The sequence below is a fragment of the Microtus pennsylvanicus genome, chromosome 10, assembly GCF_037038515.1.
Source record: "Microtus pennsylvanicus isolate mMicPen1 chromosome 10, mMicPen1.hap1, whole genome shotgun sequence".
NCBI lineage: Eukaryota > Metazoa > Chordata > Mammalia > Rodentia > Cricetidae > Microtus > Microtus pennsylvanicus.
Window position 1 is genome coordinate 98,976,648 of NC_134588.1, and position 17,361 is coordinate 98,994,008.

At 47.9% G+C, this 17,361-nt stretch overlaps 1 protein-coding gene across 1 annotated transcript in view; it reads right to left on the bottom strand.

The window, feature by feature from the left end:
• The window catches only part of Stum (stum, mechanosensory transduction mediator homolog), a 48,095-nt gene extending 32,044 nt beyond the window's left edge, over window positions 1–16,051 (bottom strand). The window contains exon 1 of the mRNA XM_075989316.1: window positions 15,671–16,051. Within this exon, the coding sequence (XP_075845431.1) occupies window positions 15,671–15,866 (196 nt within the window). The 5' untranslated portion in view covers window positions 15,867–16,051. The remainder of the gene's footprint in view (window positions 1–15,670) is intronic.
• Window positions 16,052–17,361: the final 1,310 nt, after the last annotated feature.

Genomic DNA, 17,361 nt, shown 5'->3' on the forward strand with positions numbered 1-17,361 from the left:
TCTCCGTGTTTGCCTGGTCTTTCTCTCTTCTTCCTTCTTCCTTCGCCCTTTTTCTTCCTTTTTTTGGGGGGGGGTAATGACAGTGTTGAGAGCTGAAGGCACACTTGAACCCATGTTCCTCCTCCCTCCACCTTCTGAGTGCTGGCATTACAGGCATTTGCCACCTTAATGGCTTTAGGTTTTAGGTAGTGCTGGGGATCAAACTCAGGGATTGGAGTTGGCTCGGCAAGTATTTTACCAACTAAGCTACATTTCCAGTCCACTTTTTTTAAAAAACCACTTGTGAGCAGGCTGCTGCTTTCATGGTTTGCCGTCATACACTGGTATGAGTTTCCAGAGTCAGAGATATTCTTTTAAATATTTATAGCACAATTATCAAACTTAGAATGCTAACTAATCATACACTGTCTTATCAAGTCTGCAGTTCACAGCCCTGTTTTGTCAGCTGAATCAGCATCCATAATGGTATCCTTTTCTTATTTGATACAGAATCTAGTTCAAGGCCATGCTGGCCTATCATTCTGAGTGCTGGAATTACACGCATGTACCAACTCACCTGGATAACTGTCATGACTTTAAACTTCCTTAGTACTTTTGTGGTGGTTTAAAAAACATGGCCCCCAAAGGAGGTGGGACTAATGGGAGGTGTGGCCTTGTTGGAGAAAGTGTACCACTGTGGAGGCGGGCTTTGAGGTCTCATATATGCTCAAGCCAACCTCAGTAAAACAGACCACTTCCTGTTGCCTACAAGAAGTAGGATTCTCAGCTACTTCTCCAGCATCATGTTCACCTGCACGCTACCATGTCCCACCACGACAATAATGGACTGAATCTCTGAACTGTAAGCCACCACAATTAAATGTCTTCCTTTGTAAGAGTTGCTGTAGTAAAGGTGTCTCTTCAGAACAATAGAAACCCTAACTAAGGGGCCAGGTAGTGGTAGTGCACACCTTTAATCCCAGCACTAAGGAAGCAGAGACAGGCAGATCTCTGTGAGATCAAGGCCAGCCTGGTTTACAAGCGCTAGTTCCAGGACAGCTAGGTACAAAAATCAAAAAAAAAAAAAAAAAAAAAAAGGAAGCAAGAAAAAAAGAGAAACCCTAACTAAGACAACTTTCCTGACAATTTTCATGATACAGTTTGAATCTGATGTTTTCTTGTGAATAAGTGTAGGATACTCAAAATTGGTGTTCCTCGGAAAGTCACATGCCCCTTTTTGGTGACATTAGCCTTTAAGCAGCTTTAGTTATCTTTCATATATTATAAAACTGATACGTTTAATAATTTAGCAGCTTTGAGTACAATCACAGTGTTGGGCAACCATTACCACTATCAGCTTCAGAGCACTGGGGACGTTTCACTGTCACCATGCTTGTTATTGGTCAGTCCCCACTTCCCACAAGCTCACCATCCCCCAGCCTCTGTTTCCCCAGTCTTTATTAAGATGATCATCTCAGGGATGAAAGATGATTTGGTGGTTAAGAACACTTGTTGCTCTTCTAGAGGACCAGGGTGTTATTCCCAGCATCAATGTGGCAGCTCATGATAATCTGTAACTCCATTTCCAGGGGGACCAACACTGTTTTCTGACCTCCGCAAGCACCAGCACTCAATGTGGTATACAGATATGCACTCTGCTGAAATACCCATACATATAATAATAATAATAATAATAGTTGTAGCAGTTATAGTAGATCTTTTTTGTTTGTTTGTTTGTTTGTTGAGACACAGTTTCTCTGTGTAGCCTTGGCTGTCCTAGAACTCACTCTGTAGACCAGGCTGTCCTTGAACTCCACCTGCCTCTGCCTCCTGAATGCTGGGATTAAAAGCGTGAGCTACCACAGCCCGGCTAGTTCTAAATTTTTTTAAAAAGATTAATCAACTTCTTCGCTTCCTAAACACTTATAGCAGCAGTCAGAAATACAGCTTCAAAGGACAAGGTTAATGATGTGTAGTAGTAGGTGGCCTTCCAGTGAGTCCCCCACAGATCAAGTCACAAGGACCTTAGCTCTACATCCTCTTTTGATAGTCGAGGTTCCAGAGGCTCATCAGAGATACACGTGCTATCACACACACACACACACACATACACACACACACACACATCACCCTCATCCTGCTTAAAGCCTTGGGAATGCCAACCTATTGCTGTTAACTCAGGGAGGCTGAGAAGTGAACGGAAGCTGGTGTCTCCTGGATAAGGGCGTCCTAAGCTCAAAGAGTTAAGTACCTGTTTTCTTAGCTTTCTACTACTACAACCAAATACCTGAGAAAACGAACTGAAAGGAAGGAAAGTTCATCTTAGCTCATGGTTTCAGAGGCTTCTGCTTGTGGTTGTTTGGCTCTGCCTGTTGCTCTTGGGCCTGTGGCAGATGAGGCAGCCCATAATGGTAGGAGCCTGAGGTGAACAAAATGCTTTCTCGGCAGCAAGGAAGCTAAGAGACAGGAAGTGATTGGGATCCCAACATCTTCAAGGCGTGCCCCCAGCGACACAACTTCCTCACACTAAGTCCCACATCTTAAAGGTTCCACGGACTCCTAAAACTATCACAGGTTGGGGACCAAGCCTCTGACCTTTGAGGGGCACTTATTCCAAACTATAGCAGGCCTACTCCACACACTATCCAGCCATAATGTAAATATTCCTCCACTTCAGCAAACACCTCTTGGGAGAGCAGAAAGCGCCACAGGCGATAGAAGATGAATAGAGCATGGTCCCACCCTCAAGGATACGATTTCACAGGAGCGGATTAAGATGGTCACAAAAGAACCAGAGTTTGAGGCCAAGAGTGGCTCAAGTGGATTGGCCCATCGAGGAAAGAAGAGCCGACCTCGCTGGAGTGCGGAAGTCGTCTTCAGAGAAGGCTGTTTGAGGTGGAACGTGGAGGCTGTGCAAGGGCTAGATGGTGAGGCAGAGGCAGAAAACACATCAGATGCTCACTAGACCTTTGAGACCCAACGTGGACTGTAAACTTGGTTCCGTGAGTGACGGAGCGTTACTGAGGATTTCAGAGTGAAAGATGCGAGGACCAGAGCTGAGACATGGGCAGACATGTGCTTAGCCTGCAATACAGACAGTCTACTGAAACAATCAGGTCATACAGCAGACACACTGCAACGAGACCTGGACGTCCTGAGCCACTGTTGGTTCTCCCCGCCCCAGCAGCTTGGCCTCATGGTGTCATTCTGCATGGCAAGGCCACGCATCTGACTAGTGCCAAGGGCAGGTTCAGTTGTCGTGTCTGTGCCTTGTGTTCAATGTGTGCCAAGGGCACCGTGTTGTTCTGCTCCCATTGAGAAAAGGTCCCACTTGGGAACATGCTTGATGGAGGAAGGTCATTGGCTAATAAAGGAACTGCCTTGGCCCATTTTATTGGTTAGGACATAGGTAGGTGGAGTAAACAGAACAGAATGCCGGGAGGAAGAGGAAGTGAGCTCAGATTCCACAGCCCCACTCCCGGGCAGACACACGCGATGAAGCTCCGACCTAGAATCTTCCCGGTAAGACCAGTGCTCACAGATTATTAGAGATGGGTTGATCGGTATACCAGAATTAGCCAGTAAGGGCAAGAGCTAAAGGGCCAAGCAGTGTTTAAAAGAATACAGTGTCCGTGTAATTATTTCGGGGCATAAGCTAGCCGAGCAAGGGGCTGGGGTATTGGGGACGCAGCCCCGCCGCCTTATTACTACACATGCTTCTTTTAAAAAGAAAACATGGCAGCAGCCTTCTTCCAGACAGTGGCTGCTAGCCTCTAAATTGTGGTGCTAAGGAGCTCGTGCCCTTGCCTGTCTCTGAGACAAGACATAGGGATCTTATCCATTGCCCTGACACAAGGGCACCAGGACAAAGCTCCCAAGCTTTCAACAGCAGACTTGGATGGCACTGGGTAGTAATGTACATAAGCATCTATTGTGATACACTAAATCAGCAAATGCAACTGAATACAGTGAGTTGAGATATGGATGTGGGACAGTTGGGTGCTGACATCTCTGGCTTAGCCATCTCTGTCTGTCCAATGGCTGTGTGGCTGTCCACAGTGCTGTCCACAGTGCTGTTTCTCCTCATACATCCCCTTAAGTTAACATATATTTAGTGACCCAAGCAGGAAAAGCATGAAGCTGTGGTGATGGATGGTGAAACGGGATGAGTGTTGGGAAGAGAGCAGCGTTCCTTTTCTCATCTGTAAATGGAAGAGGTTGGAAGGTCCTCTAATTCCATCATCCTAGAGAAGCTGAGCTGTTATCTGTGGAAGTTTCGGCAATGTTCAAACTCATCTTTACTTCAAGGTCAGACTTCTCAGTCAACAAAGTTGATTGAGTGCTCAACTCAAGAGAGGACTTTGGCCATGGCCGCCATTCATTCATGATCAAGGGTCACATTGGTCTTATGTCGAAAAGTTACTTCTGTGTAACTTATAATCTCTCATAAACAGATGTCTAATTAATCCTTGTGTTTAGCCTCTCATTAGGAAAACATTGTCCCCATCCCATTTGAGAAAAAGTCCTCTGTCCAGGCCAGGTGACACCAACATTCAGTTCTCAGAGGGATGTTCCCATGCTGAAGGTCCACCTACTACCCCACCTAACCCCAAATAAAGCTCAAGACACTAAGTCCCCAGCCACCATGTGTGCCTCAAGGATGTATCAAAAAAACCTGGTCTTAGAAGGCTGGACGTTTTAAACACAAACAGGAGCTTCCAATTTCCTTAGCAAAATGACCATAGGCAAAGCCTCAGAGGCAGGTGTGTGTGTGTGTGTGGTGTGTAGGTGGGTGTGTCTGTGTACATATGTGTGCCCCCCTCCACACACACCCTCCTTCACCACTTTACTGTTTCTATGACCTTTTGACAAATTCTAAGGTCAGCCTCAGGACACACCCCTTGACTATGGGGGTTGTCACACAGATGCCTTCTTCTTGGTGTCCTGAATAAATCTTAGAGACTCTTGGGTCTTCCTCTCACCTGGCATATTGGATTTGTGTAATAGGGTCAGGTATTTCTATAGTTTGAATCATACTCTAGAGGCCCAAATGTTGAAAGCATGGCCTTCACCGTGACATTAGTACAAGCACTGTGAAGTTCTAGCCTAGTGAGAGGACCTTATGTCATGGAGAGCGTGCCCTTGGAGAGGACAGTAAGAGTCCATCCCGTCTTTATGTCATGGAGAGCGTGCCCTTGGAGAGGACAGTAAGAGTCCATCCCGTCTTTATGTCATGGAGAGTGCCCTTGGAGAGGACAGTAAGAGTTTATCCCGTCTTTTCCCTCTCTCTTTTGAGCAGTTTTTCTCTCCAGGTGAGAGCTTGGCTCTACCACGTGTTCCTGCCATGATGAGCTGCTTTGCGACAGTCCCAAAGCATGCACTAAAATCTTCGAGACTGTGAGCCAGGATAAACCTTCTCTCCTTGTAAACAGAGATTGTCTCAAACACGCTGTTACGGTGGTGGAAAGCTGGCTTAGCACAAACGTCCAGAAGGAATTTTCAGGTTTTGCCTCCATAAGACTCGTGGGAAGACAACACTGAGCAGGTGCAATTGTCAGTTACACACGATGTCCAGTTCTGGTGTCAGTCTGAGAAAGATCCCTTCACTGGCCTTGGGAACCAGAGAGATGCTGGCACACTGGTGGAAGATGACATTTCTCACCACCGAGTGTTTTTTGGTTAACAAAGCACAGTGACCTTGTGGTGAGGTCAGGCAGGGAGACCAGCTCAGAGAGGCTAAGTGAGCTGCTCACAGGTCTTTGCTACCCAGGAGCCACGTGAGGGACCACACTCAGGTCTGAAGCCTTCTGGTTCACACCCTGTCAATGATGTTTTGCAACAAGGTGAGTCTGCCAGAGAACAGGGGCCGTCTTGTCCAACTCCCTCCCTGTCATCCTACTAAACTTGCTATGTCTTCCCCCTCCTTCCTCTTTGCTTCTGTTTTGTTTTGCTCTGTTTCCTTGAGATGGGGTCTCACTCTGCAGTCCAGGCTGGCCTCAAACTCATGATCCTCCTGTCTCTGCATCCTGAATCACAGGCACAGGCAACCACACCGGGCTCTCTGTTGCTCAAGTCCTCAAGTTTCCCTGGAAAAGCGTCTTCTCACTACAACCGACTGGATCGTATAGGCTACAGCCATCCTCCAGAGAGCACACACCTCATTCTGTATCTGTTGTCATTCCTTCATGGGGAGCCCATTAGCTCCTGAGTGCCGGGACCTAACTGTTGTGTCTTTGCATTCTGGCTCCAAGGAGGAGCTGTCACACAGTAGGCACGTGGCACAGGTCGGTCAAAGGGCAGTCACAAATCAGCTGCTCTGCTCGGCGGGTGGCCTACTCATCACTGAAATGTTCCCCCCCCCCCCCGTGTCGTCTGCTCTTCGCTGCAGCTCATATTCCTAGCCACACGGCAGAAGAAACACGAGAGCATAGCTCACACAACACTGACGCTCAAAATTCTGCAGGTGTAAAACACACGCCGGATTTTGTCAGGTTTTGGAAACTCATTACACACCAAAAGAAACATCAAAGTCTCACTGATAATTTAGTGTTGGTTACACATTGAAATGATAGTACCTTGGATACAAATTAAGTGAAATATATTGTTAGATTAGTTTTCCCTGTATCTTCTTATTAACTTTTTGTAATTTAGGCACCAGAAATTGTTGAAGATTTACAAAATTCCTCTATGGCCTTTATAATATCCCACTGAAAAATTCTGACCTAGAGTTGTATAAGTCATAACTAAGACTTGAGATCTCACTGAGGACTGTGGGAGTTATTTGAGGGAGTTTGGTTTGGTTTAGCTTTGATGTTGTTTGCTGTTGTTTTATTTTTAGAGTTTAAAAGTGAAATGATCTAACTTACCACGTTTTAAAAACACTTATCTAGCTGTTAAGTTGAGAACTGACTATAAGAGACACCAGTAAGGGGCACACAGTGAAGGCAAGAAGAGAAGGCCATTTGAGATGCCATCACAAAGTTGGAGGGATGGTTCAGTAGTTAAGAGCACCAGCTGGTCTTTCAGGAGACCCAGGTTTGATTCTCAGCATCCACTTGATGGCTCGAACCATCTGTAACCCCAGTCCTGGGTGATCTAACACCCTCTTTGGTTCTAAAGGCACCACATGCATGGTGCACAGACACACATGCAGGCAAAACATCCATACACACAAAATGAAGGAAATTTAAAAAAAGAAGTTATCAGAGATGAGTGTTGTGTGGCTAAGGAAGCCTGGACTACCGAGTGAGACCCTATCTCAAAATCTGACAGGCCAAAGAGGTGGTTCAGTGGGTGGAAACACTTACTGTACACCAATCTGAATCCTCAGAACTCATAAAAGCCCAGAGCACAGTGGGAGTTTGCACAAGCATCTGGGGAGGTGAGAATGTAGGCAGGAGAATTCCCAGAAGCTCATGGTTCACTTTGCTTGGTGTGTGTGGCAGAAAAAAACAACAGAAACCTTATCTCAAATAAGGTGGAAGGTGAGGATGGATGCCTGAGGATGGATCCGCATGCATGCTGTGGCATGTGCACCCCACATCGTACACACACATTTGTGCACAGAAACAAAGACTAAACACACCTCCACGCTGGCACCCCCACATCATACACACATATGTGTGTGCACACAAACATAGACTGTATACACCCACACACACAGAGCATTTCCAAATCATACAGACATATATGGATGCACACACACACATACACACACACACACACACACACACGAGACTTACATATGCATACACATAGCACCCTTACATCATACACACATACATACGTGTGCACACACAGCATCAAACACAAATATGTGTGCATGCAAACCGACTGTATACACACACTCACACACACACACACACACACACACACACACACAGAGCTTTCGCAATGCTTTGAAGAAAGGTAGAGGATTAGGCTAGAGAGTGGGGAGAAGCTCTCAGGTACTGAGTAGAGTTTGTCAGCAGAGACAGGAGCATTTCTCGGGGATGTGTGTGACTGAAGATGAGTCAAGGGTGAGCCCCGGTTTCCAGCCGGAGACATTCACTGAGGTAAGAGAAAGGCGGGTTTGGGGGGAAAGCAAGCATCTGCTTCTGGAAAGGCTGAGTCCGGGATACCTTGTGGCCTGGGCAGGAGGTGCTAGGTTGGAGATGAGGCTCTAGAGTTGGAGGCAGGGACAGATCTAAGGATCTGAGCTTAAGAGTCCTTGTCATAAAGCTGCGATTTAAAGCCTAAGCAGCAAGTGTGGGCAGAAGAGAGAAGATCAAAGTCAAGATCGAGGCCCTGGGGAACTCCCACGTCTAGAGGTTGCAGAGAGGAGCAAAGGAAACGAAGGAGCCTTGGGGGATAAGAAACATGAAGCCAAATGAAAAGAACACTTCTAGAAGGGAATGAGCACTAAGTCCAAGACAGGGAGGAGGAACAGGGGACTGCCCCCTGGATGTAGCAATCTGGAGGAGAAAGGTGACCCTGACAAGTGCAAGTTAGGTGAGTGACAGAAGTCAACATTTCAGAAGAGGATGTGCTGGAGACCACGAATCCAGACAAGGACACTTTCAGAGAGAGTTTTGTTATAAAAGAGAGTACACAACTGTAAAATGGCTAGGGGCAGAGGCTTGATCAAGAAAGGCTGTCTTTAGAGGTGGGTGTGATGGCACACACCTTTAATCCTGGCTCTCTCTGTGAGTTCGAGGACAGCCTGGTCTACAGAACGAGTTCCAGGACAGCCAAAAGTACACAGAGAAACTCCGTCTTGAAGAAAAGAGAGAGAGAGAGGGAGAGAGAAAGAGATAGATGGGAGAGAAAGAGAGAGAGAGAGAGGTCTTTATTTTAAAGATGAGACAGTTTCTGCATGTATATATGCTGCTAAGATGAACCACCAGACAGAAAAAAAAAAAAAAACGATGCCAATTCTTCACTCTCCTAACCTTCAAAAAGCACGTGTATATCGCAGTTTCTTGATTTATCACCTTTAGATGCCAATGACTCATTGGCTTTCTGCTATGAAATAGCAAAATCAGCTTGGAACATCAATCCTCGTTCCCTTCACTCTTGTTCTGACTTCATCCCCATATGCCACGATTGCTCCATTATCCTAACATGCTACTAACACAGTTTATCTATTGGTCACCCTGGTACCCTCAATCTATCACGATAACAAGCACCTCTTCTCTCCCCACCTTATGTAATCAGGGTATGAACACCTCGACCGGCCAGTTGGCTTTGCTGCATGCTCCAGGACAATAGCAAAGAAAACTGGCAACAAAATCTTAGCAATTCCATCTTAGGGCTCACAGGGCATGTCATACCCTGCTTTTGATGTGCTGGAATTCAGGCTCTGCCACTGAGAGAGGGCGGAGCCTCACAGCACCTCTTCCAGGACCTGCTCACCATGAACAGATCATCAATCACATGCCAAGTCTGATGCCAAAGGGCAGAGGAGAGAGTAGTCTCCTCCATGAGAGGTGGATAAGCCATATGGCATCAGGTGAGAGTGTGTCCCTCCTTCACGAAGGGTAAAGAAGAATTGGGAACAACGGGTTTGTCCCTCATCATTCTGCTTATTTCCTCTTGTGTTTTCTGCCTTCTCTGGGCTGTTTTCCACTTTATATTGTAAAGGTTGGAAGACTTGATCTGCTCCTCCATGGCGATTCTTAAGTGGTCTGCGTTGTTTTGTTGATTTTAGAAGGTGAAACCCACAGGGTAGCGTTTCCGTCGTTGTTACTAAGCAAACACTCCCCCTGCAGAGCCAGAGAGCCCAGGCCCCGTACCACTGCATCAAGAACACACACCACACAGACTTCCCATCCTTTTTTTTACATCCTGTCACTTACGTTACTCACAGTGGGGCCACACTTTAAATGGCCTCGTGTTTAGGCTCCAGTGTGCCACTCATGAAACCGTGTTTGCTTTGTTATCATGGAGTTTCTGGCTGCCTTGTTTTTCTCTTTGTTGTAGGAGAAGCAAGCCTTACGTGACACATCCCATAAGTTCTTTCCCAGCCATTGTTATCTCCTCCTCCTCTTGCTTTTGAAGTCTGTTGACTTCTGATCTCATTGGGCAGCTTCACACTTGGATCTTAGTGCTTTTGCATGGCGGTTTCATTTACTACAGTTACTAACTGCCTTCTCTTTTTTCTCTTCCTTCCTCCCTCCCTCCCTTCCTTCTTTCCTTCCTTCCTTTCTGTCTTTATATAGAGTCTTATTTGTTAATATGGCTCAGGCTTAAATCTGGAATTCTCCTGCACCAGCCTCCTGAGGCCAGGGATTGAAGGTATAAACCACCAAGCTGAGCCCACTAATTACCTTCTGCTTTTCTTGTTTGCATTCTTTTTTCCCATTAAAATCTTAATTTCTTGTGCTTTCCCAGTAATACTCTCTACTGTGCGGAATGTCCTGGTTTTGTGTCTTCCTCAGAGAGCTCTTGAATTGGGTCCTCTGCCCCTCCTACTCTTATGAAGTCTGGCTGTCTTCTACGCTGCTGAGTAAATTTCATCTCTTGACTGCTTTTCCTGGCTGGCCTAAGCAGCACTACCAGTCAGCTGGATGGGATTTTTGCTCTACGCAGGTAGAAACCGTGAGTAGGCAGAGAGAAGTTCTTCAACCCTGGCTGCTGGCAGCTTTTCTTTCCTGCTCAGCATTCAGCAGCAGGAAACCACAGAGAGCATCTTTCTTTCCATTAGAGTTTCCCTTCAGGCCTCCAGTACCAAGATCCTCAGCCCACAAGTGTTGCAGTCCCTTGTAGAGGCCTAGGGATTTGGGATTCCTCAGCCCTGGATGGTGTTACCGTTCTGTTGCTGCTGCTGTTTTAGACCTATAAAGTTGGTATTAATTATCCTTTAACACCAGCCAGCTGTTGCAGGGAGCTGCTTGTTTGTCCTGGCCGCCCAGAACCGAAATAATCACACAGAAACTGTATTATTTAAAACCCTGCTTGGCCCATTAGCTCTAGCTTCTTATTGGCTGACTCTTACATATTAACTTAATCCATCTCCATTAATCTTTGTCTGGCCACGTGGCAGTGGCTTACTGGGTAAAGTTTTAGCATCTGTCTCTGGTGGCAGCTCCATGGCTTCTCCCTGAATCCTCTTTCCTTCTACCTTGCTATAGGCCAAGCCAGTTTCTTTATTCATTAACCAATAAAAGCAACACATAGACAGAAGGACCTCCCACACCAGCCAGCGTCAGAGCTCTTGGCTCAGGGTGCAAGACCTTTGGCCCTAAAGACTTTACAACAGTCTCTTCTCTGGCCCTTTGGAGTCTTTTACCCTTCTTTGGCCTCAGCTTCTGCCTTCCCTTGCCTTCTCTCTGCCTCGGCTGCCTTCTTCTGATGCTCTCTTTCTTCTCCAGCTGTCAGGCAGCCAGCTTCCTTATCATTAAAACCAATTGTGAGCCTAACAGATTTTCAGCCATGCTTAACGCTAGCCCAGTGCCCATGGGAGAGGTGGGCCTCTTCCCCTGTCTTAGCAGGACCCATTATTTCCTGGAGTTCATGGTCTTTCAGACACTCCCTTACTCTGCTGAAGAAACATTTTCAAGTAACTCCCTTAGGAGATAAACACCCCTGGTTTTCACATTCCCCAGGCCTATTTAATATATGTATTAAATAAAGGTGCTGGACCAGGGGCTCTCTAATGTCTATTCCAAGCGTATAATGTTGTCAGTATGTGTCCATTTATAGCTTCTGAGCTCTAGGAGAAAATTTTAAATAGTTGCTACTTTCAAGGGATTTGCAGCTTTTTTGGATGAACACATATAAAACTGTCAAACTAGTAACAGAAAGTCATCAACACAAAAGATATTGCAAGGTAGGGGCTGATTGGTTATTAATTTGAGCCTTGGGCTAAAGGAAAGAACTAGAAGCTGAGTGTGTCTGAGGCATCCCTGCTGGAAGGAAGATCTCTGTGCTGTCAGAGGACAAGCAGTGAGTTAGGGGAAGCATAAATGTTTATGTGGCAGTCAGCAGTAATTGACGGCCAACATTAGGTCTGATGGAGAAGTTAATGGTCAGCGGACGAGGCCTTCCTGTTACCTGCTCTGTGTCTCTGAGTCACCAACAGTTATATCTCACCAAATCTCCGCAGGTAATAATTTTTAAATATGGCATCATAATGATTCCTTTCATCAACAGACACACTTTCAGACCATTTTAGGGCACAACAACTAACTTCCATTTTATACACACACACACACACACATGCACACAAGCACACACATGTATCTTCGTTCTTGAAACATGAAGGACTTGGCAGTTGCCTTTATCAGGACTTTATCTGGATTGGGATGAAGATGCCTCTCCTCACCATCTCATCCCCATTTGACAAAATGATTTTTCAACCTGGAAGTGCAGCTCACCGGTAGAGTAATTGTCTAGCATGTGCAGAGCCCTGGATTTGATCCCCAACACCACAGAAATAAATGAATAGACATTTTCACGGTGACAGTGGAAAGGGATTATAAACCATCTCTCCTTCCCAGGCATGCCCCGGGCAGGGAGCATCACTCTTACTGCTCGACCTCACTATCCAAGGACCACCACTGCATGCATGGATGGAGAGGAGCCTGGAGGCTTTAAAGGATACGGCTCCTCCAAGGTAGGTCTCATAGACTGATGGGCCTGAATAACCAGCCACGTGGGGTGGTGGGTAGTTTTCATTCAGCCAATGCCAGCTCCCCTCCACTGCAAAAAAGGAAAGAAAGGGAAAAGAAGGAAATTTCCCAGAAGAAAGAGAATCTTACTTTAAGTCAGTGGCCTGAGCAGTTTCTAGAGAGTGGGTGCTATAAGGAAAGACTGTGGGGGCCACAGGATGAGTCTCCCTACAACCGCTTCTCTTGAAAGCATCCTCCAACAGCCCCGCCCCACCCCTAGGAAGAAGGACATGGGGCTGAAACTCTGTTTCTGCTGCTCTCTGAGCAAATTTGAAGTTAATATGAATTCTCCTGCACAAGCACTGGCCTTGGCTGCTTTATCCATCCTTACACGCCGGTGCCTGACATATGGTGATGCCTATCTTGGCCCGATGAATGGGTGGGTGGATTAGAAGATGCCACTCTTCATCGAAGAGTAGAAGAAGCAGTCTAAATGTTCAGTTGTCTCTGGAGTTTTGAACAAGTCAGGAGGATTAGCAGAAGAAGACCTGAGCCAAGAGGAGGACTTCCAAGAACTGAGATCATCCAAACCACTCCCCAACCAGGGCAGTAGAGGTAGCAGGAAGGCCAGGGGTGGGGAATGCTTTCAAGGTCTGTGGTCTGTGGTTTAGGACACGGGGCAGGTGCAGAGGGAAGCAGAAAGATGAAAGATGCTCAGAAACAGAGCTGTCACTGTACCAGCTACCCCACCCAGAGATGAGACAAACAGGGGCAAAGGAGAGCGAGGCAATGTGCATGGAAATCTGAGGCAGGGGGATTGCTCTGAGTTTATGACCAATTGTGTTGCCTAACAAATACTAGGACAGCCAGGAATATATGGCAAGACCTTATCCGAAAAAAAAAAAAAGAAGTAGAGAGAGAAAGAAAGAGCCGGACACATGGTCCCACCATGTCTAGAGTGTTTTTTGGTTTGGTTTGGTCTTTATATATAGTAAGGCTTTGGTTTTTATTTATAGTAAGCCTTTGGTTTTAACCTCTCACATTTCATCAATCCAGTCTCCTAGAGAACCAGACATCCCAAACTTACAGATGAGAAGCCCTACCTCCCAAGGGCCTGGGATCTCCCATTCCTTGTGGATAGGTGCCAAGGCCTGCATGCCCAGAAAACTATGGAGTGGCAACTGAGGCAAATATGAAAAAAAATGCCTGGATTAACATGCTGAAAATGCAAGTCTATATACCACATTCCACCTGTTATTTCTTGCGTCATTTGCTCATTTCTTTGTATCCAAGTTTCTTAGAAAGCTGTGTGTGTGTAAATTCCTCGATTCTGACCTTACAGAGGAACTGTGAAGGAGAGAAAGCCAGATCCCTGGGGTAAGGTTTTAGAGGTGAGTGGAGTGGATGCTATCAGAGCAGCAGGACTTGGGGTGGAAAGACACCTAGTGCTCTGCACCCAGAAGGGCATGCACTGGTGCATTACGAGCAGGTAGACCCCTGCTAACTCCCAATGCGGGGTTCCCACAAGCCTGGTCCCCTCCCCAGTGGCACCCAGTGCAGCCCTGCTCCCCTGATTCCATAGCGTTTGTTTTCTCAAAAGCCTACAATATGTCCATTTCACCGCTTAGAAAAAAAATTCTATCAAGACGCACCTTGCCTTGTGACCTTGGTGTCCTGGGGGGAGACAGGCAAGAGGTCTCTCTTTACTCCAGTAGGTGGACCTTTCTAAATCATGGAAATTAACACCAACGTGGCTTACGGCAGTAACATTTAGAGTTGGCCTGATCACATCAAATGTGGGGCAGGCAGCTAAAGGCATCTTTCAAGGGGGAAGCCCAGCTGAAGGCTCTGACTTTCTACTCACATAGGACTCCTAGCTACAGCATCCCTCAGGGACAGAAAGACTTAACTGATGAGGCAGGACCAACAGGTTCGGTTGAGTGGGTGTGGCCTTCAAAATCATCACAGAAGGGGTCCCTGCTGAGCCCGCTAGGAGCAAGGTCGTGAGAAAGGCCAGAGCGAAGCAGAAAGACACTTCTATCTGACCTCTGCTTTTGGGAACTTGCAGCCCTGTGAAGGCAACTAGCTCTCAGAGGCAGGCTCTCTGGAGAATGCATGGGATGCCTGCTTTGCCAGCCCAGCACGCTGCTGAGGAGGACGCCTCCTGAGCGTGCAGGGTCCGCTGGTGGCAAGCAAGCAAGTTGGAGGTGGGGGAGGGGCGGGCAATGGCGATTGGGGGCTGGAGAGAGGAGACGGGAAAAGCTCTCGTTCTCCACCTCTGCTCACCCTTAGGCACTATTTTGGGACAGCAGTGCCACTAGGGTGTGCCCAAACAGCCAGAGCCCGACAGAGACTTATTGGGGAGCGCTCTCCGCTTTCTAACGGGCTCACTTCTGGCCCCATGCAGTCCAAATCCACATGCGTGTAAACTAAATAAAATCATCCTTCCCTTCCTACGGTGTACAGCTGGGGTTCTGGTAAAAATGCAGGCACCAGGAAAAGAGACTCTGGCTAAAGTCATCCCCCCCCCCCCCACACACACACACATACACACAGGCTCCGCACCCTGTAAAAGTATGATCGGGTACAATGTGTCTCCTAAATCTGTGTGTATCCCTTCCCCCAGACCAATCAACTTCTCAGACTCCCTCGAGCTTGGTCGAACCCACCACCACCACCACCACTATCACCACATCCACGAGTTCCTCCTGTTCTGCTTCCTCTCTTTCCGAAGTAGTGGGAATCAAAGAAAGATGCGCTTGGTAGGGAAGATTCCTCTCGCTAAGAAAGGTAGCCTAGCCTGGAGCCGTCGGGTCCCTCCCTGGGGCTCCAAGACTCTCGGCCAAGTTTTTAGCTTTTCTCTGCCCTGGCCACCTCGCTTGCGAGTCAGAGACCAAACGTGGCACCTCTCCTTTAGGATGCCCACTCCAGTGGCTTCTGCCACCTGCCAGAAGACCAATCGTGGGAGCACAGCCTGAGACCGGTGGGCACACCCAAGGGTCTCAGCCAGTGCTCAGACCCTGCTCTGCCCACTCCCCCAGCAGCCTAGGTCGTAGGAGCGGCAGGGGTTAAAGAGTTGCCTCCCACCCTCCACTTCTTACCCAATCCCGGCACGAAAGTGTTGAGGAAGAGACAGATGACAGCCACCGGGAAGGGCATGCAGGGGATGGCGGCGCGCAGGGGGCCCTTCTTCTCGCGAACCTGCACGACCACCCCGCTGGACGCCCCCCGGGGATCTGCCGCTGCCACAGCCGCCGCTGCTGCCGCCGTCTCGGAGTCTTTGTGCAAAGGCTCCATGGCTGGATGCGCTCTCCAAGAACCCGACAGCCGCCCAGGACACGAGGGCAGGCAACGGTCGGCTGCCGGCTCTGGACTGCGCGCTCTGCGCCCTGCTCAGGAGGCCAGTGCGCTCCCGGTGCTGCTGCAAGGCTGGCGGAGAAGCCCGCCCTCCCGCGCTCCACGCCCCCACCCGGGGCGGAGGGAGGGAGGGGCAGCGTGACAATCGGTGACGGCGCTCCCTTGCCCCTCCCTTCTGGGCCCCTTCCCCACCCCCTCCACACCTCTCCGCTAAGACCATCATTCACCAGCTATGGAGACCTGGGCGAGCAAAGAAAGTAGGAGGAGAGCACAAGGATGCTGGTGGTCCAGGTACTTGGAGGAATGGACACGCCTCATCCTCCCACCACTGGTGAACTGAGAACCTCACTCAAGGTCCCCAAGAGCTAGGCGTACACTAGACTGATCCAGTTGGAAAAGCCTCTAGGTTGAGTCTCTCTTCTGGAATGTGTGTTAATGCTAGAGAGATGGAGGCTAGGAGGGACGTGTGGAGCCTGAAATCTAGGAAGTCTTCAGTTCATTCTGTGTTTCAAATCACGGAGAAAAAAGCAACGTGTTTCAAGTCACAGATGATGATAGGACTGGAAGCAAGAAATGTAGCTTGCAGCTTTCTAAACCCATGCATGTCTGCAAGAGCTGTTCCCTTCACGCGCCCACACACACACACACACACACACACACACACACACACACACACACACGCACACGTCTCACATACAGACTCACGCATAGAGACTCAAAAAAGGAAAGGAATGCTCCCTCAAGAGGAAGCTGGTAAGAGGAACCATGCCCTGACCAGTGTTGCGGGCCATCTGGGATGTTATTACTGATTACCTGTAGTGAAAAACCAGTGCTACGACAGCGCCTCCTAGTGTTGATAATACACCAGTGGGACCAAACAAAAGGCTTCGGCGGAGCCCAAGCCCACCAGAGTAGAATTTGGTCTTCTTAATAAGACTCTTCATCTACACATTGAATACGTGAATTGACGGAAGTAATCTCCTCTAACCGGGCATGGCGCTTCACGCCTGCAAGCCCAGCCCTTAAGAGATGGAGGCAGCAGGTGCTTTTCCTACCAAGTTCAAGACCAACCTGAGCAAGACCACACGCCTAAATAGATACATATTTTTTAAGTGTCCTAGGAAAACTGCAGGATGTGGTGATCACAATGACAGCACCATAGAACCAGTGACAAATACAGTGGCTGGGATGTGCTGAAGAGGTCGAAGGCGCTGTGACCGAGACCTTCCCATGTAGTCAGCTGCAGGAGAGCTATCAATTACTAAGGCCTCTCCCAGAAAGTGACACCTGCCAAGATTTCACGACTAAAGGAAATTACTGATAGGTGTGTGTTTTATTTTAAACATTTGTCAAAACATCCTCCAGTGGGCACCATCCTCAACTCTGAGCCACACTTAATGCTCGCCTTACCTCTATGAAGTATTTCCTCTCACCC